Genomic DNA, 22,717 nt, shown 5'->3' on the forward strand with positions numbered 1-22,717 from the left:
CCCTTCTTCTGAAGACAGATCAAGCTCTGCTGGATTTGGGAGATACACACCATGCTTTCCGCTAGCTTCTTGCTGATCTTGACCTGCAACGCAAAGGAGCAGAAGAGACAGGGGAACATATGGGGAAGGAGAACCCACAAGACCTTTCCTGGGAGGATGCAAGAGCTGTGCTTTTGGAGGCTCCCAAATGCTAAGAATGAGTCTCCCAGGAAACACCCTGAAGAACTGGTCTACTGGCAAGGCTATGAGGAGCAGGGGGAGGCAGAAGCCTTGGGCTTTTTAGTTAGTTCAGGAGAAAGCATGCACGACAAAGGTGCATAAAATGGAGAGCAGAAAAGCTTTCCCCAGAAAATTCAGGACAGACAAAAGAAAGGACATCTTCACACAGCAGAGCTCTCTCCCACAAGATAAAATGAAGGCCAAACAGTTAGATGGCTTTAGCAGCGGATTAGACAAAACAATGGGGCAGGAAAAGCTATATACAGCCAACAGCCATAAGTTCTCCCCTCCACCGTTGGAGGCAGCATGCTGTTCCTGGGAATTGCAAGTGGGGTGAGCACAGATCCTGCTTGTAGGATTCACATCTGGTTGTGAGAATAAGACGGGCTTTGGGCCTGATCCAGCCAGGCAAAAGCACTCAAGGAGGGTGCAATGTAGGACTGGTGAGGGTGCGTTGCTTGGAAGGAGTTTTGAGGGCCAAGCACATAGGCCTGGAAGGTGGCCTTTGGTCCAGGGACCTGGAGTCCCCCCACCCCTGATTTCGAAAAACCCATTGTCACTGAAAGGAAAGTATGAAGGGAGTAAGGAAGTGCTCAGGTGATCAGGACACCCAAGGACAATGCCTCACCTGGTCCCACCCCTGATCCAGTGGCGGCATGTCCTAGAGAGAAAAACGGCAACAAGGAGAGGAGAGTTAACACCACCAGAAGCAAGAACAGCAAGAGGGGAGAAAGTTTTATCAAAAGAGGCAATGGCATTCTGGGTTAAGAGCACTCTGCTTATTCTGTGGTCCAAGGGCTGATTATATCACTGAAAGTCCCAGCGGCCTCAGGGTAAGATGCATGGAAGATCCCTTAATGGCAGGGTTTGCACGCTGATGCCCAAGCAAGAACAGGCCACAGCAAACCTGGACTTGCATGCTCTCCCCTTACATCTCCTCCTCTCATGCGGCCAGGAACCCGGACACTTATGCCCAGCCATGGTTTGCTGTGTTGCCTGGGACAACGAGCTGCAGCTAACATCAACAATGGTTAATATCAAACACACCAACTTCAAATGTTTGTTTCTATAAGCTAACTTCAGAATCTAATTCTGCTTAACATTAATGGCTGTTCTCAGTCCAGACAACAGAGGAAGCAGCAGTTACCTAGAAGTGGAAACTCTCACGCCCTTCTTCTTGGCTGCATAGGAGGAAGTGAGGGGGACGTTCACTGTGCTTGCTCACATCATGCCAATCCACAGTTTAGCATGGCATGTGACGCAGCCAATGAGATCTTGCTGTAGACCAATGTAGTGCATTTTTTTTTAGTCACTGTGTTAAATTTTAAAGGGACATTCTGTTGTTTTCTCAAATTCAACCTGAGGTGCTTTGCAAAGGATTACCTGAAGCTTATGAATCTTTTACCTGTATGTGCATGTATACCTAGCCAGTTGTTTGTTCTATTTTGTTGTTGCTTCTGCTCAGAAACGTAACTTATTTCTGGCCTGCAGGCAAAGGGGAATTGTGACCTGCACTAGCGATTGTGAACTCCTGGGATAGCACTTGCCCTCCCGACAGCCTCAGTCACTTGGCCTTCCTGTTGTGGCTGTAACAATGCCAGGGCTTACCTTCTCCTGTTCAGCATGTAGGACCCTTGCCTGGGTGTGCTCCATGGTGCTCTGCAGTGAGCTATCGCTCTGCTCAAATATCAGGATGCTCTGCTCCACATAGCTGGGGGAAGAATTGTTTTTTGCACATGTGAATGTTTGCATGATTTGATACTTTCCATCCTCTCATGTAAAAAAAGAAATCAAGGCAGTATCATATGTAGATCACACTTTTCAAAAGCCACCCTAGGAGAGCTTCTATCCTTTATATCAGAATCATAATAGTTCTTATTTTATGTTCCATCTTTCCTCCAAGGAGCTCAAATACTGGTATATAGTTTTCCTCCCTTTTTTATCTTCACAACAACCCTGTGAGGTAGGTTAGGCTGAGAGAGAGTGACTGGCCCAAGGTCACCTTCATGGCAGAGTGGGGATTGGAACCCTGGTCTCCCAGATCTTACTCTGACAGACCCTCTTAACTGCTACCCCACACTGGCTATATTCCTGTATTCCTCCATTTGTCCATCCAGCCCAGTACTGTCCACTTTGACTGGCAGCAGCCTTGGGGTGTCTGGGGATTGAGCCAGGCCACCTGAGCTTTAGGCTCCCTGCAGTATAGGAGGAAGGGAGTTAACAAACCTGAGCACAGTAGGAAGAGTCTGTTAAAGGGTAGGATACTCAACTGGCCTTTGGGACTCTGCCTCGGCCAAGCCCCTCACCTACCCCACCTCATGAACTCCCCAAGGGAGCTTGAGCCTGGCTGGAATGTGTCCTTGAACGGTGACAGTGCACCTTGCTTCCCTGGACAGGGAGAGGTGTGTGCAGAAAGAAGCCCCACATGGTGTATTTTCTGGCTGCACAGAAGGCAGGAGCAGCATCTGTTGCTCTGTCCACTGGAGCCCCAGCCCAGCCCTGGAATGTGGAACCTGCCAGGTTGTCTATGAGACAAGGTGGCCCTCAGGATTCTTTGGAAGAAGCCACAGCTGTTGAAAATGGCATGGCGCTATTTGGAACGTATGATTTATTGTGATTTATTGAATTTGTATACAGGATTTCATCCGTAGATCTCAAGGTGGTACAGTGCAGATGGGGTCTGAGTTATGCAGCTGAGGTGAAGGCCGAAAGCCTCAAACACAGAGGTGGCAACCTGTTTACTGAGTTAGGATGCGACACCTGGGAGAATGGAAGGCTTAAAAGCTAAGAGCACCCTCAATTTATTTCTCACCCTGGCTTTGGAGCAGGTGTAGGAGTCGTCAGCCAGGCTGGGTCTGTAGCGGGGCTTTCTGAATGTGGTGCTGGTGAAGGTGTGAGGGAGTCCTTGGGGCCCAGGCTCTGTCCGGCGGAGTCAGCACCCTTTGCAAACCACACCTAAGGGAGCAAAAGAGGGGCATCATGGAGTCTGGTCAACCACTGCCTCCATTTGTAGAACCTTATCCAGGCGGTAGACTGACCACCCAACAACCTTCTGAGGTTCTCTTGGTTGCTAACATGTTGGGAGGAAGACATACTCACCCGTTTGACTTCCACCTCAAAGGCCAGGGTCGAGTCTGGAGGAATGCGTTCAGATTCTGCCAAAGGCCTGTAAGCCAATGCTGGCGGGATGAGGAGGAACCGCCTCCCTCCTCTCTTCATGCCAATCATTCCATCTTCCCAGGCCTTCAAGTTCCAGAAATGGAGAACCAAGCAGAAAACAGGTTTGGGTGACCGCCTTCGCTAAGGGCCAACAGCATCTGTGTGTATGTTTGTCAGGTTGGTAAAGGCTGGTCGAGAGTAGGGCACAGGAATACTGACAGTTCTCTTGCACTCTTGAGGACAGTACTGTAGTTTAAAGCAGGGATGAAAACCATTCCCTCTGGGGAAACCTTCTTGGTGGGGAGGAGCATGCCAGGAGTGGGCGGGGCAAAAGGGGAAAGTGGGAGGGGCAACGAATGCAATTTTTCCCTTTGTACAATAGGCTACCTTAGACACCCACACACACTCCCCCCTCTCTCTCATCCAGGACAGCAAGAGGCAACATTGGAGGTCCAGGACTGTTTTGGTCCAGGCCACAGAGCAGGCTTGGCGAGGGGCATGGCCTGGGGTGAATCCTGAGGGCCAGTTTCAGTCCCTGCTGGGCCTGAGGTTCCCCACCCCACCTGTAAAGAAAGGCCAAGCCTGACTGACCAGTAGGGCAGGATCAGGAATTTTGCAGAGGACCCTGTTTGGGCCTCCCACTCCAGCAGATCCTGGCAAGTGTAGACAAGCTGGGACAGCTAACTGCCTGCTGTTCTTGAGGAAGCCATTTGATCTGGGTCTGAGCTCAAAAAACATCACTGCTATTCAGCCTTCCACACAGCCCGGGCTGCTGAACTCTGCTTAGATGTGGAAGTGGAGGCAAGAATCGCTAACTGGGACCTTGCACTTCAGTGGGAAGATAGCGCTATCTTACCTGGATGATTTTACTAGAGTCTAGCTTCACACGCAGCAGCTTTGCGTTGTATATATTTGAGTCGAAAACCTGTTCCAAAAGTGGAAGGACAATGGGGTGAAATTACTTTTAATGCAGAAGATAATAGGTTCACGTTCCGCTACTCCCACTGCTGAGCCAACAGCAATGAGTATCAAAGGACGGGGCACAGCTCAGGGACACAGCACCTGTTTTGCAGGCAGAAGGTTCCAGGTTCAAGCCTGGCAACTCCAAGTAGGTCAGGGAAGGGCTTTTGCTTGAAAGCCTGGAGAGCTACTGCCACTCAATGTGGGCGATGCCAACCTAGACCAGTGGCCTGATGCAGTGCAAGGCAGCTTTCCATGTTGAATCCCCTACCTAGCGGTGCCTCCCATGTTGCAGATTGGGTAGAATTATGGTTGAGAAATAGGATCTACACCTTGGAGACAGGTGTAGCTTAGGACCCAACAGCATGTGCTTCCCAGGAAGAAGGTCCTGGGTTCCCTCCCCAGCATCCCCAATTGAGAAAGGGCGGCAAGGCTGGGCAAGGCCCCACCTCTGGAGAGCAACCAATGCAACCCCCATGGAAAAGCATGGTTGGGGTCAAATGCACATTGAGCTGTGAAGCAAGCTGGGTGAGCCTCACCAAGTCCCTCTCCTGTTTCATTTCCTTGCAATGTTATTGAAAGGCAAAAGGATGGGGTTGTGGGAGAAAAGGGCTGTATGCAATCTATAAACCAGGAGTGGGAAAGCTGTGGCCATGCAGTGCTGCTAGAGACTTCCAACCTCATCATCCCCAGCCACCCCCTCTGCCAGGTCTCACCTGCCCAAGACTACCGTTCTGGAACAGCCAGCCTGTAAAAGTGATCTCCAGGACATCTCCAGTCGCCACACCTTGGCCGTCTCCGAGAACAAGATCCTGGCACAGCACCGAGTCAGGAGATTGGCTGCTGTTATACTTGGCAATGCACAGCTGCAAGGAGGAAGAACCAAGCCCTTTGTGTCATTAGCCTGCATTGTCATCCGCACCTATGCAATCTGGCCCAGCGCAGCACTGGCTGAAGACCCCAGGGGCCTGAAAAGGCCCTAACTGGCTACACCACCATTCCTTGCCCTCCCTGGATGCTTCTTAGTGGTTGGCAGAGAAAGCATCTGGCGACTGATGCAAGAGAGCTGACCTCCCACGAACACTAGTTCAGTGTCTGCAGGTCAGCAACCCCCCCACCCCGAAATGCAATGCACGCCTCTGGCACCTGTTTACTGAAGTGCACAGCCGCCATTTCTGAGTCAAACATGATGGACCAATTCTGCCTCTGATCATCATAAAATGTGCAGTAGTTGTTGGGCTGCACCTGCGGAAAGAGAAAGGAGGAAGTGGAATTCTGAGCAGCAGACAGCCTCTGCTCCAAACAACTTTCTTCCTGATGGGTCTTGCTAAAGACTTTGGGTTGTGTCCCAATGTTAGCCCTACTCAGAGCAGACCCATGAAAATTGATGGACATGATGAACTTTGGTGCATTAATTTCAGTGAGTGTACTCTAAGTACACACACAAAACATCAACGTCTGTAGTGTGTCATGTTTAGAAATGGAAAAATGCTATAGGACTTCGGGGTGGAGGGCTACCCCATGGGATGTAAGCTACAGGAGCACAGAGGGCAGAATGTCATCTACTTTACTTTTTTACCTCTAGGTAAGTGTTTTAACCATAGAGGGGGCCCTTGGATCTAACACTATTCAAATCTAATGGGTTGCAACAAGCATTAGCCCTACTCAAAGCAGACCCACTGAAATTAATTGACCACAGCTGAGACCTCATATGCAATGTGCATTTCAAACCACCAAAGAATTCTGCTTAGCTTCAGCCTATGCCATGGTCCTTGCAGGTCTTAACGTCAAAGCTTACCGTGAATACAAAAGAGGCATGGATGCTGGCAGTCGCAATCTGCTGCAGCTGGGTGATATAAAGAAGCACTTTGTACTGGATTCCACAAGAGACGGAAGGACAGAAGAAAACAAGAGCAAAAGTGAGGAACCAAAAACTACGGAGCTGGCTCTTTTCAAAAGCACCTGGAGCTCTTCTTATACCAGGTAACATTTCCACAGCACCCCAACACCCAAATGACACATTAACATACAAATACATCAGAGATGTTCATCGTAGGAATTGCTTTGGTTGCAGCTGCCTGGCTTAATTACATGTGGAGTGACTTCATTACAGTGGAGCAGGCGTGGGGAGCCTTTGGTGCTGAGCTACAACACCCATTGGCTCTTGCCAGCATGGCCAGTGGAGAGGGATGATGGGAGCTGTCGTTCAGTGACATCTGGAGAACCAAAGGCTCCCTACACCTGGACAAACCAAGGGGTGAGATCTGTCCTTTTCTGCCTAATTAGCTAAACGAGAATGACATCCCAGTGTTTTATCCTGTCCCACCACCCTCACCTGCAACGGCGCAGGAGGACAAGGCAATCATACCAGAGTCTTCCTGGAATAAACGCATATGTTTCCTGACATATTTTATCTGTTGATTGTAAAACACCTGTGAATCCTTTCATAGCAAAGTGGGGCAGAACAAACCACTGAAGAGCTACTGACTGAGCTGAAAAGGACAGAGGCTGGAAAAACTGAATCCCTTTTCCAACATAAGCTGCTGAAACCCCCTTCCTTTTTTGAGTGTGGTGGGAACCTTTATTGATTTTTCAAGCCACGACAAAGTTACCGTCTTACCACCCTCTATCCACTCCGCACACAATATCCCCTAGGCCCTTCTTTTGTCAAGATTCTAGTCCACATGGTTCTAGTTAAATGAGAGCACAGGGAGCTGCCTCAGACTGAATCAAACCACTGGTTTCTCTAGCTCAGGACTGCCTACTCTGACCGGCAGCAGTGTCCCCAGCCCTACCCAGAGGAGCTAGCGATTGGAGTTGGGAGCTTCTGTTTGCAAAGTGGATGCTGTGTTGCTGAGTGACAGCCCCTTCCCTGCTGAGAATACCTTTTGTAGAGAAGTGAGGTCAGAATAAGAAAAATGGGAGCTATAACCCTTGTGAGCTGATTGGGCAGAAAGAAACAGGAGCCAAAACAGCAACTTCCAGAGTAAGACACCATCAGGAAACCAGGATTCAGACAAAGGGAAGCATTTCCTTAGCCCAAGCTACATCAACCCGGTATCCTCCAGATGTTTAGGACCAACAGCAGCTGTAGTCCCAAACATCTGGAGGACAGCAGGATGAATGACAGAAGGCCAGGCTACTTCAAGACACCACACCTCCTCCTCTTACCTCCTTGGTTTCATTGCTGCCCACTACAGCTGCTCCATACTTGCCATGTTTCACATATTTCCCATTGGTACTGGAATGAGAAGAGAACACCTCTTAGCTTCCCACAATTGTTGCCACCATGCCAACCCCATGGGTTATATTAAGCAGCTCTTTACAAAGACTTCCCAGGGGTTGTTTAACTCCCATCAGCCCAGGCCATCTGGCCAATGGTGAGGGGTGATGTGGGGGGTGGGCGGTAGCAGCCCAGCAACATTTTATCAGCCCACAAGCTCCCCATCCCAGGAGGTCTCTATCCTCATTTCAGTTCGGTGTTGGCTAGTGCCTCATTGGGGTGAATGCAGGGAGCCCAACTCTAGGTGGCACCAGAGCCAACGACAAGAAGGGCCAGCTAAGTCTAGGGCTGTCCCCATCCTCCTCCCTGCTGTGTTCTACCATGGCAGCATGGAGACTGAGGGGGAAGAGGAAGCTGACAGGAAGTCCTGCCCTCTGGATCGGTTGGACGTAAGAAGGCAGGCAGGTGGGAGCCAGCTGAGGGCAGAATGAGGGGGTGCCGTCCTACTGGACCTGCTTTCACTGGTGTGGCATAAGGAAAGGAAATCAACAGCACATTGAGCCAGAGTCAATGATATCCACAGCCTGATTGGCTGGAAGTAAAAAAACAACAACAGGCAGGTGGGGGCAGGCTGAGGTTGGGGAGGCGGTGCCCCATTCGCCCTAATCGACCACCCCCAACTGTTGTTCAGTTCCACCTCTTTCCGAAGAAGCCAGGCAAGATCGAGAGATGATTGCAAAAGATGTGAGCACAGGACTTGGGTAGCAAGAACACACTGCAGCTCATCCCCTCTACTGTAGTACTCACAACAAATATGCATGAACAACTGTAGCGAAGAAGACTGACTGCACTGCTGCAGTGGACGCAGGAGCAGCAGCGGGCACAGCAGTGGGTGAAGCAGCAGCAGCTGCAGGAGGATGCTTCTGGGTAGACAGACCTGCAGCTGGAGCAGCACATGAGAAGGGTAAGTGCTCTGTTGCAAACAGAACATTGCTTGCAAACATCAGGCCAAGTTAGCTCTCTTGTCTTGGGACCAAGCCAGTTGCTCAGATTAATGAAAAACAGGAAGTTGCCTTGTATGGTGTCAAACCACTGGGTCCATCTTCCTCAGTGTGGTGAATACAGACCACCAGCACCTTTCTGGGGGCCCTGGTCAGGGGTCTCTCCCCAGCGCTACTCGGGAGTTGACCAACCCAGTTGATTCTGTGGGGCTTCAGAACCAAAGGTTGGACTAGATGGGCCACTGCCCTGGTCCACAAGGGCTCATCTTATGTTCCTAGGCATTGTGAACAGTTTACTTACCGGTAGCTGGATGACTAATTTTGGCCCGCTTGGATGGCCTTGGATTTCCAGATTCTGTAGCTGTCTGATCCTGTTCAAAGACAGAGGCCAGCCTGGTCCTGGGCAGAAAAAAAAGTAACCATTCACTTCATTCACAGATGCTCATGTTTCACTGCAGGTTGGCGATTTTGTTGCAGCCTTCCCCAAAGACCAGAGGGTAATGGATTCAAAAACTAGAATTCTGTCAGTGATTAGGATGCTGGCCACATGACCTGGAACCTGTACGCCGGCTCCCTCGGCCAATAAAGTGAGATGGGCGCCGCAACCCCAGAGTTGGTCATGACTGGACCTAATGGTCAGGGGTCCCTTTACCTAAAGGAGTAGACACATTGTGAGTCTTCTCTAAGCAGAACTTAGTTGGAGACAATCCCTTCTTTTTCCTATCAAGTTTCTATAACCTCTCTTAAGAACAAAAGAAAAGCCTGCAGGATCTGGCCCAAGGCCCAGCGAATCCAGCATTCTGTTCTTACAGTAGCCAACAGAACCCAAGCACAAGAGGCCTCCCCCCTCCTGTGGTCTCCAGCAACAGTTATTCAGAAGCCCTGCTGCCACCAACTTGGTGAGCACAGCCACGGTGATTAACATTGCTAGCCTTCTCCTCCCTGAATTTTTCTAATCCTCTTTTAAAGTCACCCAAGTTGGTGGCCATTCCTGCCTCTTGTGGGACAGTTCTGTAGTTTAACTGTGCATGGTGTGAGAAAGTACTTTCTTTTGCCTTTCCTGAAGGTCTTCCAACATTCAGCTTCATCGGATGTTCACAAGAGGGAGAGAAATTGTTCCCTATCCACTTTCTCCATGCCATGCCTAATTTGATAAACTTCTATCACATTATCTCTTACTTGCTTTTACTAAACTACAAAGTCCCTAAAACTGAAAAGACTGCTGCCAAATTAGTGCACCCAAGCTTTTATAGAACCTAGTAAACAAAACAAAAATTTAAAGGAATCCATTATTGCAAAGATACAAGCCCTGCCCTTGCAGTTTACCCTTTCCCCACACAGGTAGATTCATAGCCAGGAATGTGGGGAGAGGGAATAAACCTGGCTGAACACAAGTGGTTTTCCCTACAGACATTCAGAAGTATCTCATCTCAGGGTTGTTCTAGGAGCAGAAACATACCAGTTACCCCACATCCTAGCCCACTTCCCTGCACTCCTGAGAGCTAGAAACTTGCAGATTAAAACAAACGAATAAACACTAAGACCAAGTATCTTCAAACATTAAATTTACAGACTTAGCCCCAAACTCCATGCTATACTGAACAGCAAGCAAAAATATCCAAGGGGTGAAGTGCCCATTTTAAATGCCTGACAGCACCCCAAACAGCTGGTCCGGATGAAACAAACCCGTGGACTGCCTGCCAAAGGTACTCTGTTCGCCCTGGGTCTGACATCGCTGTTGAAGTGCCCCAGTCGGTTCTCCAGCTCCCACCCATTCAATGTTGGCTGCTGTTTTCTCGTGTCATTACCCCTCCCCTCTCTTTTCCATCCTGAAGCATCAGCAAAGTAAGTGAATTAAACAGCTAAGGTTTCCAAAGGCAATTCTGCGTTTGCACAACAGCAATCCTCTGGAATGGCTGCATGACCTTGTGAGAGATACGAAAATCCATCCTGTATCATCCCTAAGCAGTTCCTCTAGGATTCCAGCTAGAGAAAAACCACAAGTGGCAACATGCATGTTTGAGGGGCTCCCAAAAGAAGCGAGCAGAACAGAGATTGTGAGCTTGGCTTCCCCTTCTGGGGAGAGTGACATTCTGGGAAGACATAGGTCAGGGGTCAGCAAACTTTTTAATCAGGGGGGCAGTCCATTGTCCCCCAAACCTTGTGGGGGGCCGGACTATATTTTGAATATTGGGGGGGGGGCATCTGCAGTTCTCCATAAATTTCTGAACTAGAACTCCCACTGGCTATATGTCACTCTGACCTCTGCTCACTGCCAGTGTTGCCAAAAGCAGCAGTGCAGTGCCCTTATTTTGAACACCTAAAATGTCACAGTGTAAAGGGCACTAGAAATCTTTCTTAGGGTTCCTTTTGTAAAAGGAATCTAAGACCCCAAAACACCTCCATTCAGTCCTGTTACTGGCACCCACTTTAGGGCAGGAGTTAGAATTCCAAATTGTGACCTGGGAGATCTGGGTTCAGATCCTCACTTGGAGATGAAGCTCACTTTGTGACTCTCTCTCAGTGTAACATCAGCACAGAAGAAGTGGAAACAGAAAGCTAGAATTAGGAAAAGGGAAAATATTTCACCACAGCACAGGCAACAGGCATTTGTTGTTTTTTTTAAAGATATTTATTGGAATTTTACAGAATGAAAAAAGGAAAAAGAAAAATACAAAATACAAAATAAAAATAGTTAAAAAACAATTCCATCTTTCCATCACTTATTTTTCATTTGCTTGTTTCCCAGACCTCCTCACACCTCCCTTTTTTGTATTCCAATTCAATTTATTAGTTCAGCAAATCCTTTCCCTCTTTGTTTATCCTAGTCTTTAATCTTAAAATATTATACCATTAAATTTTTACCTGTTAATAATCCATTTTTTCATATTCCTTATAGCGTTATAGCTAAAAACCACTTAACATTTTATCCAACATCATTCTAACATTCATTAATTTTACAATATTTCTGTAGATAGTCTTTAAATTTCTTCCAATCTTCTTCCACCGACTCTTCTCCCTGGTCTCGGATTCTGCCGGTCATTTCTGCCAGTTCCATATAGTCCATCACCTTCATCTGCCATTCTTCCAGGGTGGGTAATTCTTCTGTCTTCCAATACTTTGCAATAAGTATTCTTGCTGCTGTCGTGGCATACATAAAGAAAGTTCTATCCGTTTTTGGCACCAATTGGCCTACGATGCCCAGGAGAAAGGCCTCTGGTTTCTTCAAGAAGGTATATTTAAATACCTTTTTCATTTCATTATATATCATCTCCCAGAAAGCCTTAATCCTTGGGCATGTCCACCAAAGGTGAAAGAATGTACCTTCAGTTTCTTTACATTTCCAACACTTATTATCGGGCAGATGATAGATTTTTGCAAGCTTGACTGGAGTCATGTACCACTTGTATATCATTTTCATAATATTCTCTCTTAAGGCATTACATGCCGTAAACTTCATACCTGTGGTCCATAACTGTTCCCAGTCAGCCATCATAATGTTATGTCCAACATCTTGAGACCACTTAATCTTAGCAGATTTCACCGTTTCATCCTGCGTATTCCATTTCAACAGCAAGTTATACATTCTTGACAAAGTCTTAGTTTTGGGATCTAACAGTTCTGTTTCCAATTTTGATTTTTCCACCTGGAATCCAATTTTTTTGTCCAAATTGTATGCCTCCATTATTTGATAATAATGAAGCCAATCTCGCACTTTGTTTTTTAATTTTTCATAACTCTGCAATTTCAGTTTGTCTCCCACTTGTTCCAAAATTTCCCAATATTTCGGCCATTTGGCCTCTATATTGAGTTTTTTCTGAGCCTTCGCTTCCATCGGTGACAACCACCTTGGGGTTTTATTTTCAAGCAAATCCTTATATCTTATCCAGACATTAAACAGTGCTTTCCTGACAATATGGTTTTTAAATGCTTTATGTGCTTTGACCTTGTCATACCACAGATATGCATGCCATCTAAATACATTATTAAAACCTTCCAGATCCAAAATGTCTGTGTTTTCAAGGAGTAGCCATTCTTTCAACCAGCAGAAAGCTGCTGATTCATAATAAAGTTTAAGGTCTGGCAGGGCAAATCCACCCCTTTCCTTTGCATCTGTTAATATTTTAAATTTTATTCTGGGCTTCTTGCCCTGCCAGACAAATCTAGAAATATCTCTCTGCCACTTCTTGAAACAATCTATTTTGTCCAAAATTTGCAATGTTTGAAACAAAAATAACATTCTTGGCAATACATTCATCTTTATAGCAGCAATACGGCCTAACAATGAAAGCTTCAAATTTGACCAGATTTCTAAATCTTTTTTCACTTCCGTCTAGCATTTTTCATAATTGTCTTTAAATAAATTCCCATTTTTAGCTGTCATGTTAATCCCCAGGTATTTCACTTCTTAACCACTGTTAAACCTGTCACATTCTGAAACCTCTCTCTTTCAATCGCTGTTAAATTTTTCTCTAAAACCTTTGTTTTTAGTTTATTCAATTTAAATCCTGCAACCTGGCCAAAATCTTGAATCAGTTCCAAAACTCTTTTGGTACTAGATTCTGGCTCCTGTAATGTCAGTAGTAGATTGTCTGCAAATGCTCTCAGTTTATACTGTTTAGCTCCGACTTGTACACCTTTAACCAACTGGTCCCTTCTAATCATATTCAGCAAAACCTCCAGGACTGATATAAAAAGCAATGGAGAAATTGGGCAACCTTGTCGTGTTTCTTTTTCTATCTTAAATTCCTCTGTAACCTCGTTATTAACAATTAACTTAGCCTTTTGCTCAGAGTAAATTGCACTTATACCATTTCCAAATCCTTCTCCCACCCCCATCCCCTGAAGGTTCTTCTTCATAAAACTCCAAGAAATGTTGTCAAAGGCTTTCTCCGCGTCCACAAATATCAAAACTGCCTTAGTATTAATATTCACTTCTAGCTTTTCCAAGATGTTAATTATATTCCTCAAATTGTCAGACAAATGTCTACCCGGAAGAACGCCTGCTTGGTCTTTATGAATCTCTTCCATCAACACTTTTTTTAATCTCTTGGCCAAAATATCTGCAAAAATTTTGTAATCCACATTGAGTAATGATATGGGGCAGTAGTTCTTAAGCTGGGTTTTTTCAGTTTCTGTTTTCGGTATAAGTGTAATGTACGCTTCTTTCCACGACTCTGGTGCCTTTTTCCCTTCCAATATTTCATTACAGACTTCCTTTAAAGGTTGTACTAACCATTCTTTTAAAGTTCTGTAATATCTTGAAGTCAGTCCATCTGGTCCTGGAGATTTGCCTAATTGCATGTTCTGAATGGCACCTTCTATTTCCTGTTCAGATATTTTGTAATTCAACATTAATTTATTTTCTTGAGAAATTTTTTGTAATCCATTTATCTTCAAAAATCGATCTATATCAGCTTCTTTCAGTGGCCCTTGTGTGTATAATTGTTTAAAGTACCTCTGGAAACAATTTTTAATCTCGGCTGGGTTCTGTATGTTCTTTCCTTCCACTTCTAAATATGTAATAGTATTTAATTTTTGTCTTTTTTTCATTTGCCAAGCCAACAATTTCCCACATTTGTTAGCTGATTCAAATGTCTTTTGTCTCATTTGTTTAATTTTCCATTCTATTTCTTGATTCATCATTTTCATATATTGTACTTGATATAACTTTATTTCTCTCAGAATCTCTTGCGACTTTGGTTTTGCTCTCAATTTCTTCTCACTTTCTTTTATTTTCTCCAAAATTGTGTCTTTCTTCTCATTTAGACTTCTCTTCTTTATTGCATTCTGTTGTATCAAGAACCCTCTCATAACGGCTTTGCTTGCGTCCCAGATAACTCTTTTTTCAACATTAGTGTTCATATTTATCTCAAAATAGTCTCTGATAGTTTTTTGGGCCTTCTTAATCACATTTTCATCTCTAAATAAGGTGTCATTCATCCTCCATCTAAAAGAGCCAGTTGATATTAGTTTCATCTCCATCTTCACAGCATTATGGTTGGAGCAAGTTCTTGGACAAATTTCCGCCTTCTTTATCTTTGGTGCCATTCTTCTAGTTATTCATATTTGGTCATGCTGGTCCATGTCATTTTGGCTTCAGAAAAGAAAGTTCCCTCTCTACCCAAGGGATTCTTTGTTCTCCAGATATCAACTAAGTCCAGATTATCTGTCATCTCAAAGAAAGTTTTCGGTAGTCTACCATCCTTGGTGACTACCTGTCTTTGTGCCTTATCCATATCTGTAGATACCACTCCGTTCATATCTCCCATCAAAATCAAGTTATAATCCATGTAGTCCATTAAGGTCTCATGCAACTTTTTAAAGAATTCAGATTTCCCCTCATTCGGTGCATAAACTCCTACTATCAAGAATTTCTCTCCTTAAATTTGAATTTCAATTGCCACAAATCTTCCTTGGTCATCTTTAAAAATAAATTTCGGTGATAATCTCTCCTTTGCGTAGATCACTACTCCTCTTTTTTAACTTTGTCAGATGAAATAAACTCCTGTCTCAGTCTTTTGTTAATCAATACTTTTCTATGTAGCCTTATCACATGTGTTTCCTGTAGGCAAATCAAGTCCAATTGTTCCTTTTTCAGTAAGTGAAAGACATTTTCCCTTTTCCGGGGAGAGTTTAGACCGTTACAATTCCAACTTAGTAGTTGCAGAGCCATAATGTAGTTACTTTATTTTCCTCAAACTGCGCCAAGTGCTTGTTCTTGTTCTGTCAGTGGTGTCACTTTCTCTGAACCATGCAAACCAAAAGATAGGTTTGCTATGTCTAAGATTCCTCTTTCCAGTGCTGTTGGCTCTTCTCCAGATTCCGCTTCTTTCTGTAAGTCTTCTCCGTGATCTTTCAAAAATCTATCTTTGTCGTCAGGTGATCTTATTTTTATCTTTCTCCCTTTGTATTTAAAAGACAGGCCTTGAGGGAATTCCCACCTAAAAATGATTCTGTTACTTCTCAGCAAAGCGACCAGGTCTCCGTAGTTAAACCTGAGATCCAAAAGATGTTTCGGAATGTCCTTAAATATCTCCACACTTGACTGATGAATTTCCAAGGTCTTTCGGAAATGCAGATTCAAGATTCTGTCTCTCTCCTCTTTTGTTCGAAGGGTAATGAGGCAGTCTCTCACCTTGTTCTTTCCTCCTCTTCCAAGCCTGAATGCACTCACTATCTTAAATTCTTCCTTCCCCAAGTCTAGTTGCCAGAAGTCTGCAAATTCCTTCGTAAGAAAGTCAGTCAAGTTATCTTTCTCAAGTTCAGGTACAGCCCTGATCCTCAAATTCGTTTGTTTCTCCTTCAATTCAATCATAGAAAACATCAACCTGTAGTCGTCAAGTTGCCTGTGTATCGGTGGTATCTTCTCTTCAGTGGCAGTTGCTATTTCCTTTGCTTCTTCAGCTGTCTTTCGAGTCTGAGTAGATTCCTGAAGCAATTTCTCAATAGTCTCTGTATTGGTATTCACCTTCTGTCCCAAGTTATTTATGCTTGTAGTGTTTTGGTCAATTTTAACTGATGCTTCAGCTACTTGTTTGTTTGTTTGTTTCAGCTACCTGTTTGTTTGTTTCAGCTACTTGTTTGGTTAAATTTTCCAAAGATTCATTAATTCTCCCTAGTGCCAGAGCTAAAACATCCTCAGACGACATTCCTTTTGACTTCGCTTGTACAGGTGCGGCCCCTGATGGTCCAGGTGTTCCAGAAGAGCCAGATGCTGATGCTCTTCTCTGTAGCCCAATATCTGTATGAAAGGATTTACCAGACCTCATTGTTTTCTCTTGGAGCAACTCTGACTTTTCTTTTCCATCTGCCATAACACTAGATTAAGTCCAAGGTCAGTCCCACAGCTAGGATTTGTTATGAAGTGGAAAATTCCCCTGGCCCAGTTGTTTTTGTAACAATATCCAACTTCCTCTAGGGGGACACAGTAACAGTCAATCTTGTAACTTTAAAAAAAAAAAACTTTTTAAGTCCCCCAATTCACCAAAAAATGACAGTTTCAATTCCAGTTACTTTAAAGTTACTTTAAAACCAGGAGAAGTCAGCCAGAAACACTGTATCTCTTTTGCAAAGTTAGCTGTCAAAAGCACTCTATTTACCAATAGTGTCTTTCACAGTACGGCATTCTCATTGTCTAAAGGCAGTCCATTCCCAGGGTCTAAGCGGTGGATTTTAGCTTCCTTTCCTCTCTTTTTTGCAAGGAAATACAGTTCAAACCTTTTCCCCTCCTCTCTTGCAATCCGGAGGGGAAATCTCCTGTTTGACGTTAGGATTTGAGTCCTTTTAAAGACGTCTTTCACAGTTTTAGCTTACAGTCTCTTTGCTTTGATCTATATACAAGAAACGGAAGGCGGACTTCCTGTTTATACCTCCCCGTTTCGGTGCCGAATTAGCTCTTTTCCTTCGTTTAAATCCAATTTTTTCCTACTCAGGGGTAGTTGCTTTTTGTAGCCAAATTGTCCCAGGAAAAAGTCAGCGCTCTCCAATAACGGCTGTGCAGCTTCGCTCCGCGGAAGAAGCAGTCCACTCACAGCACTGCGCCACTCACCCCGCTTCGCTCCGGAGCCCCCCCAAAAAAGGGTTCCTTCGCAGATTGGGGGGGCGCTGAAGGTGCCCGCTGAGTCCCACGTTCACAGGCTTCCCCCACCTGTGATTTTTAGAGGGGTTCCCGCTTTGCTGCAGCGGTCAGACCCGATCCCGTGGAGCTGGTCCCTCAGAGACAGAGGGAATCCGCCATTACCGATGGCGCTAACCCGGAAGTCAGGCATGCAACAGGCATTTGTATGCAAATCAGCAAACTTCATGGGGAAGTTCAGTTGAATTCAGTGGAGTCTACCCCCAAATAAGTCTTGCTTTTTATTTTATTTTTTTAAATATTTATTGTTTTTTTCAAAAGTTAGTGTAACATAAAAATAACAAAATTACAAAAAATCACAAAAAAAGAAAAAAGAAAAAAAGACCAAAAAATGCATACATCAAAAAAAAAAAAAAAAAAAAAAGACAAGACCACAGGTATAATTTCCTTCCCTTAAGTTCATGAAACTTACTTTCCCGACCTCCTCGTACCTCCCCTTACTGCATTCTACTCTCTGATCAGTTCTCTTCAGCAAATCCTTCCCCTAGTTTCTATTAAAATCTTTGACCTTTCTTTTCATATTTACATAATCGTTACAGCAAACAACCACTTAATTTCAGAATCAACGTTGTCCTAACATTCAACAATTTTACAATATTTCTTAAGATAGTCTTTAAATATCTTCCAATCTTCTTCCGCCGACTCTTTTCCCTGGTCTCGGATTCTGCCGGTCATTTCTGCCAGTCCCATATAGTCTATAATGTTCATCTGCCATTCTTCCACGGTGGGTAATTCTTCTGTCTTCCAATACTTTGCGATGAGTATTCTTGCTGCTCTTGTAGCATACATAAAAAATGTTCTATCCTTCTTTGTCACCAATTGGCCGACCATACCCAGGAGAAAGGCCTCTGGTTTCTTCAGAAATGTATATTTAAATAACTTTTTCATTTCATTATAAATCCTCTCCCAGAAAGCCTTAATCCTTGGGCACGTCCACCAAAGGTGAAAGAATGTACCTTCAGTCTCTTTACATTTCCAACACTTATTATCAGACAAGTGGTAAATTTTTGCAAGCTTGACTGGGGTCATGTACCACCTATAAATCATTTTCATAATATTTTCTTTTAAGGCATTACATGCCGCAAATTTTATACCGGTGGTCCATAACCGTTCCCAGTCTTCAAACATAATGCTATGACCAATATCTTGTGCCCACTTGATCATAGCTGATTTAACTGTTTCATCCTGTGTATTCCATTCCAACAGCAAGTTATACATTTTTGACAAATTTTTAGTTTTGGGCTCCAACAATTCTGTCTCCAATTTCGATTTTTCCACCTGGAAACCATTTTTCTTATCTAACTTAAACACCTCCATTATTTGATGATAGTGAAGCCAGTCTCGCACTTTATCTTTCAATTTCTCATAACTCTGTAATTTGAATTTGTCACCCTCTTGTTCCACGATTTCCCAGTATTTCGGCCATTTAGACTCCATATTAAGTTTTTTCACGGCTTTTGCCTCCATTTCTTTTCAAGCAAATCCTTATATCTTATCCAGACATTAAACAGTGCTTTCCTGACAATATGGTTTTTAAAAGCTTTGTGAGCTTTGACCTTGTCGTACCACAAATATGCATGCCACCCAAACGTATTATTAAACCCTTCTAAATCCAAAATGTCTGTGTTCTCAAGAAGTAGCCAATCTTTTAACCAGCAGAAAGCTGCTGATTCATAGTAAAGTTTAAAATCTGGCAGTGCAAATCCCCCCCTTTCTTTTGCATCAGTCAATATCTTAAATTTTATTCTGGGCTTTTTGCCCTGCCAGATAAATCTAGAAATATCTCTCTGCCACTTCTTGAAACAATCCATCTTGTCCACAATTTGCAGTGTCTTGCTTTTTAAGAATAATCCTCCTTTCCCCATTAACCCTTGGGCCAAACTTCCTAGTCCCAAACCACTACTAAAACATAATATATTCCCTCACTATACAAAAGGTGTGGGGTTCCTTTGGCCCTCAGGATTGTAGCGCCTAACAGCACATATTTGCAGACAAACCCCTCTGCATGTGCTCAGAATCACCCTTTGCAAGCCTGCACCCCCCACCCCAGCCCCACATGCAGCCCCAGAACCACATACAGCTCTAGTCCCACATGCTGCCCCAGCCCCACATGTAGCCCTAGCCCCACATGCAGCCCCAGACCCACATACAGCTCTAGTCCCACATGCAGCCCCAGACCCACATACAGCCCCAGAACGACATGCAACCCCAGAACCACATACAGCCCCAGAACCACATGCAGCCCCAGAACCACATACAGTCCCAGCCCCACACCCACCCCAGCCCCACATGCTGCCCCAACCCCACATGCTGCTCCAGCCGCACATACAGCTCTAGTCCCACATGCTGCCCCAGCCCCACATACAGTCCCAGCCCCACATGCAGCCCCAGAACCACATACGGTCCCAGCCCCACACCCACCTCAGCCCCACATGCTGCCCTAGCCCCACATACAGTCCCAGCCCCACATGCAGCCTCAGACCCACATGCTGCCCCAGCCCCACATACAGCCCCAGCCCCACAGTCTGCCCCAGCCCCACATGCAGCCCCAGACCCACATACAGCTATGGTCCCCTCACACAGCCCCGCCCCCTCACGCCGACCCAAAGACACCCGCACACCCCGCATCTCCCCCCACGCAGAGAGGCGCCGCATTCTCACCCTCCCGTCGGAAGCTGGAAGGCCTCGTCTTCTTCATCCATGTCCTCATCCTCACAAGCAACGCTGTGAGGCAGAGAGACAGAAAGAAGGAAAAAGAGAGATAAGGAACCTTGCTGGCTCAAAGACGCCTAGCTCTGCTGAACTTCGCCTCTCTCTCAGCGCCTAACAGCACGTATTTGCAGACAAAGCTCTCTGCATATGCTAGGAATCACCCTTCGCAAGCCTGCACACACCCACCCCAGCCCCACATACAGCTCTAGTACCACATGCTGCCCCAGCCCCACATGCAGCCCCAGAACCACGTACTGCCCCAGCCCCACATACAGCCCCAGAACCACATACAGCCCCAGAAGCACATGCAGTCCCAGCACCACACCCACCCCAGCCCCACATACAGCTCTAGTCCCACATGCTGCCCCAGCCCCACATGCAGCTCTAGACCCACATGCTGCCCCAGCCCCACATACAGCTCTAGTCCCAAATGCTTCCCCAACCCCACATACAGCTCTAGTCCCACATGCTGCCCCAGCCCCACATACAGCTCTAGTCCCACATGCTGCCCCAGCCCCACATACAACTCTAGTCCCACATGCTGCCCCAGCCCCACATACAGCTCTAGTCCCACATGCTGCCCCAGCCCCACATACAGCCCCAGCCCCAAATACAGCCCCAGAACGACATGCAGCCCCAGAACCACATACAGTCCCAGCCCCACACCCACCCAGCCCCACATGCTGCCCCAACCCCACATGCTGCCCCAGCCCCACATACAGCTCTAGTCCCACATGCTGCCCCAGCCCCACATACAGCTCTAGTCCCACATGCTGCCCCAGCCCCACATACAGTCCCAGCCCCACATGCAGCCCCAGACGCACATGCTGCCCCAGCCCCACATACAGCCCCAGAACGACATGCAGCCCCAGAACCACATACAGTCCCAGCCTCACACCCAACCCAGTCCCACATGCTGCCCCAGACCCACATGCAGCACCAGCCCCACATACAGCTATGGTCCCCTCACACAGCCCCGCCCCCTCACGCCGACCCAAAGACACCCGCACACCCCGCATCTCCCCCCACGCAGAGAGGCGCCGCATTCTCACCCTCCCGTCGGAAGCTGGAAGGCCTCGTCTTCTTCATCCATGTCCCCCGACATCCTGACGGCCCCTCGCTCCCCGCGCCCCTCGGCTAAGCCCAAGCCGGGAGGCGAGAGCCGCAAGGCGCGCGGCTGCAACTTCTCTGCCATGGCGCAAGCGCGGGGCTGCGGAAGCGAAACTAGCAAGCCAAAGCGGCCGGCGGCATTCGCGGTCCCCAAACGGGCCAAACTTCCACGCGGAGGGAAGAAACGCGTCCACGGGGAAGCGAGCGATCAGCTGTTGCTGCCGCGAGTTTGGCGGCGGGACTCTTAAGTTTGACGGAAAGGGAGGGGGACACGGCTGGACCAATGGGAAGCTGGTTTCTGGGAGAGGGAGGCGGGAGGGCGGGTGACGCTCGCTCGAGGCTGGCCAATGAGGTGGCGCCTCCGCTCGCCGGGCGAAGAAGGGACGCGTCTGAGGAGATCGAGGGAAGGAGGAGAAGGCGAGGAAGGCGCAGGTAGCTACCTTCCGATTCTTCTCATTGTGCTATTTACACTTGGTCTGGCAAAACACATTTCTTTCTTCTTATTTAGCGTTCTCGTTTTATATCCATAAACTTTTACTATGTACATTCTCCATATTCCAAGATTCATTCTAGGTCTGCCAGGAGATTAACGTCGCCACTAATTTTTAAGATCTTCCTTAAATGTTATCCGATAACACTTGGTATTGAATTTCCTCTTATTCTCCCTGTTGTTCTGGCAAGTTGTAGATCTTCTATCATTTTTGCTTGCCAGTCCGTTTTTGTGGGGATAATATCACTGTTATAGCATTTATAACAACACCTTTCCAATTCCTTGCTATTAAAATCCTGGCTGCTGTGGTTTCATACATAAAAAGTGGTCTGTGGTTTTTCTTAATTTCCATGGACATAATACCTAACAGGAAGGATTCAGGTTTTTTTTTGGAAATGAGAGTTTGAAGATCTTTTAAACTTTAGAGTAAAGGGTACAGGGGCGCCGACTTTTAAAACATATTGGGGGGGCCCATACCGGGGTCCTGCAGCTGGTTCGCTCGGGTAGCCGGGAGAACGCAGTTCAAGGTGGCGGTGTTGGGGAGAGACCCTCGCTCAGGGCGCCACGAGACTTGGCGGCCGGCGGCCTATCTGGGGGGTTTTGGAGCATATTTCGGCGGAGCGATTGGGGAGGAGGGGGCTTGTTGCCGGATTCTTCAGCTGGGCCGGAGATCCGCTGCTGGGGGTCCCTGGGCCGAGTTGTGAGCACGGCCTGCTGAAGGGAGATCCAGCCGATTGCGCGACGGGGACGGCCGGGGCTCTCCGGCTAGGGAGCGCGGCTGGCTGGCTGGCGAGGGAGCAGGTGGGGAGGAGGCGGGGGTCCTCACTCTCTTAGGAAACGCACCCGTGCGCCCGATTGCCACGAAGTCCGAAGGGTGCGTGTGTGGAATTAAAAAGCAAAAACGAGATACGGGCAGGGCAGGCAAAGAGTTTTCCGCAAGAGGATGGAGGGCAGGTTGAAGAGAAAATCACTCAGGATGAGACAGTCAAATCAGCCATGATAAAATGGGCTCAGGATATTGGGTATAACATCATGTTTGAGGACTGGGAAAGGTTATTGACCACCGGAATGAAATTCACGGCATGTAATGCCTTGAAGGAAAATATTATGAAAATTATTTATAGGTGGTACATGACCCCAGTCAAGCTTGCAAAAATATATCACCTGTCTGATAATAAATGTTGGAAATGTAAGGAGGCTGAAGG

At 46.4% G+C, this 22,717-nt stretch overlaps 3 protein-coding genes across 9 annotated transcripts in view; all 3 read right to left on the reverse strand.

Annotated features, from left to right (window-relative positions):
- The window catches only part of LOC114589172 (FK506-binding protein 15-like), an 82,970-nt gene that overhangs the window by 14,116 nt on the left and 46,137 nt on the right, over positions 1 to 22,717 (reverse strand). The gene's annotated exons all lie outside the window — the stretch shown is intronic.
- LOC144326155 (FK506-binding protein 15-like) lies at positions 90 to 3,477 on the reverse strand. Its single transcript, XM_077922372.1, has 4 exons — positions 3,319 to 3,477; positions 3,032 to 3,174; positions 1,828 to 1,930; positions 90 to 880 (listed from the first exon to the last, which is right to left on the reverse strand). The coding sequence occupies exons 1-4, from the start codon at positions 3,445 to 3,447 to the stop codon at positions 821 to 823; spliced, it is 435 nt and encodes a 144-aa protein (XP_077778498.1). The 5' UTR covers positions 3,448 to 3,477; the 3' UTR covers positions 90 to 820.
- Positions 3,544 to 21,295, reverse strand: LOC144326154 (FK506-binding protein 15-like). Of its 2 annotated transcripts, XM_077922370.1 has the most exons (9): positions 20,965 to 21,293; positions 19,862 to 19,924; positions 8,864 to 8,961; positions 8,369 to 8,504; positions 7,510 to 7,579; positions 6,137 to 6,211; positions 5,485 to 5,583; positions 5,055 to 5,204; positions 3,546 to 4,303 (listed from the first exon to the last, which is right to left on the reverse strand). In XM_077922370.1, the coding sequence occupies exons 1-9, from the start codon at positions 21,105 to 21,107 to the stop codon at positions 4,226 to 4,228; spliced, it is 912 nt and encodes a 303-aa protein (XP_077778496.1). In that variant the 5' UTR covers positions 21,108 to 21,293; the 3' UTR covers positions 3,546 to 4,225. The 2 variants fall into 2 exon arrangements, with proteins under 2 accessions (XP_077778497.1, XP_077778496.1); XM_077922371.1 differs by lacking the exon at positions 19,862 to 19,924 and having other exon boundaries at positions 3,544 to 4,303; positions 20,965 to 21,295.

The sequence above is a fragment of the Podarcis muralis genome, chromosome Z, assembly GCF_964188315.1.
Source record: "Podarcis muralis chromosome Z, rPodMur119.hap1.1, whole genome shotgun sequence".
In the NCBI taxonomy this organism is placed as follows: domain Eukaryota; kingdom Metazoa; phylum Chordata; class Lepidosauria; order Squamata; family Lacertidae; genus Podarcis; species Podarcis muralis.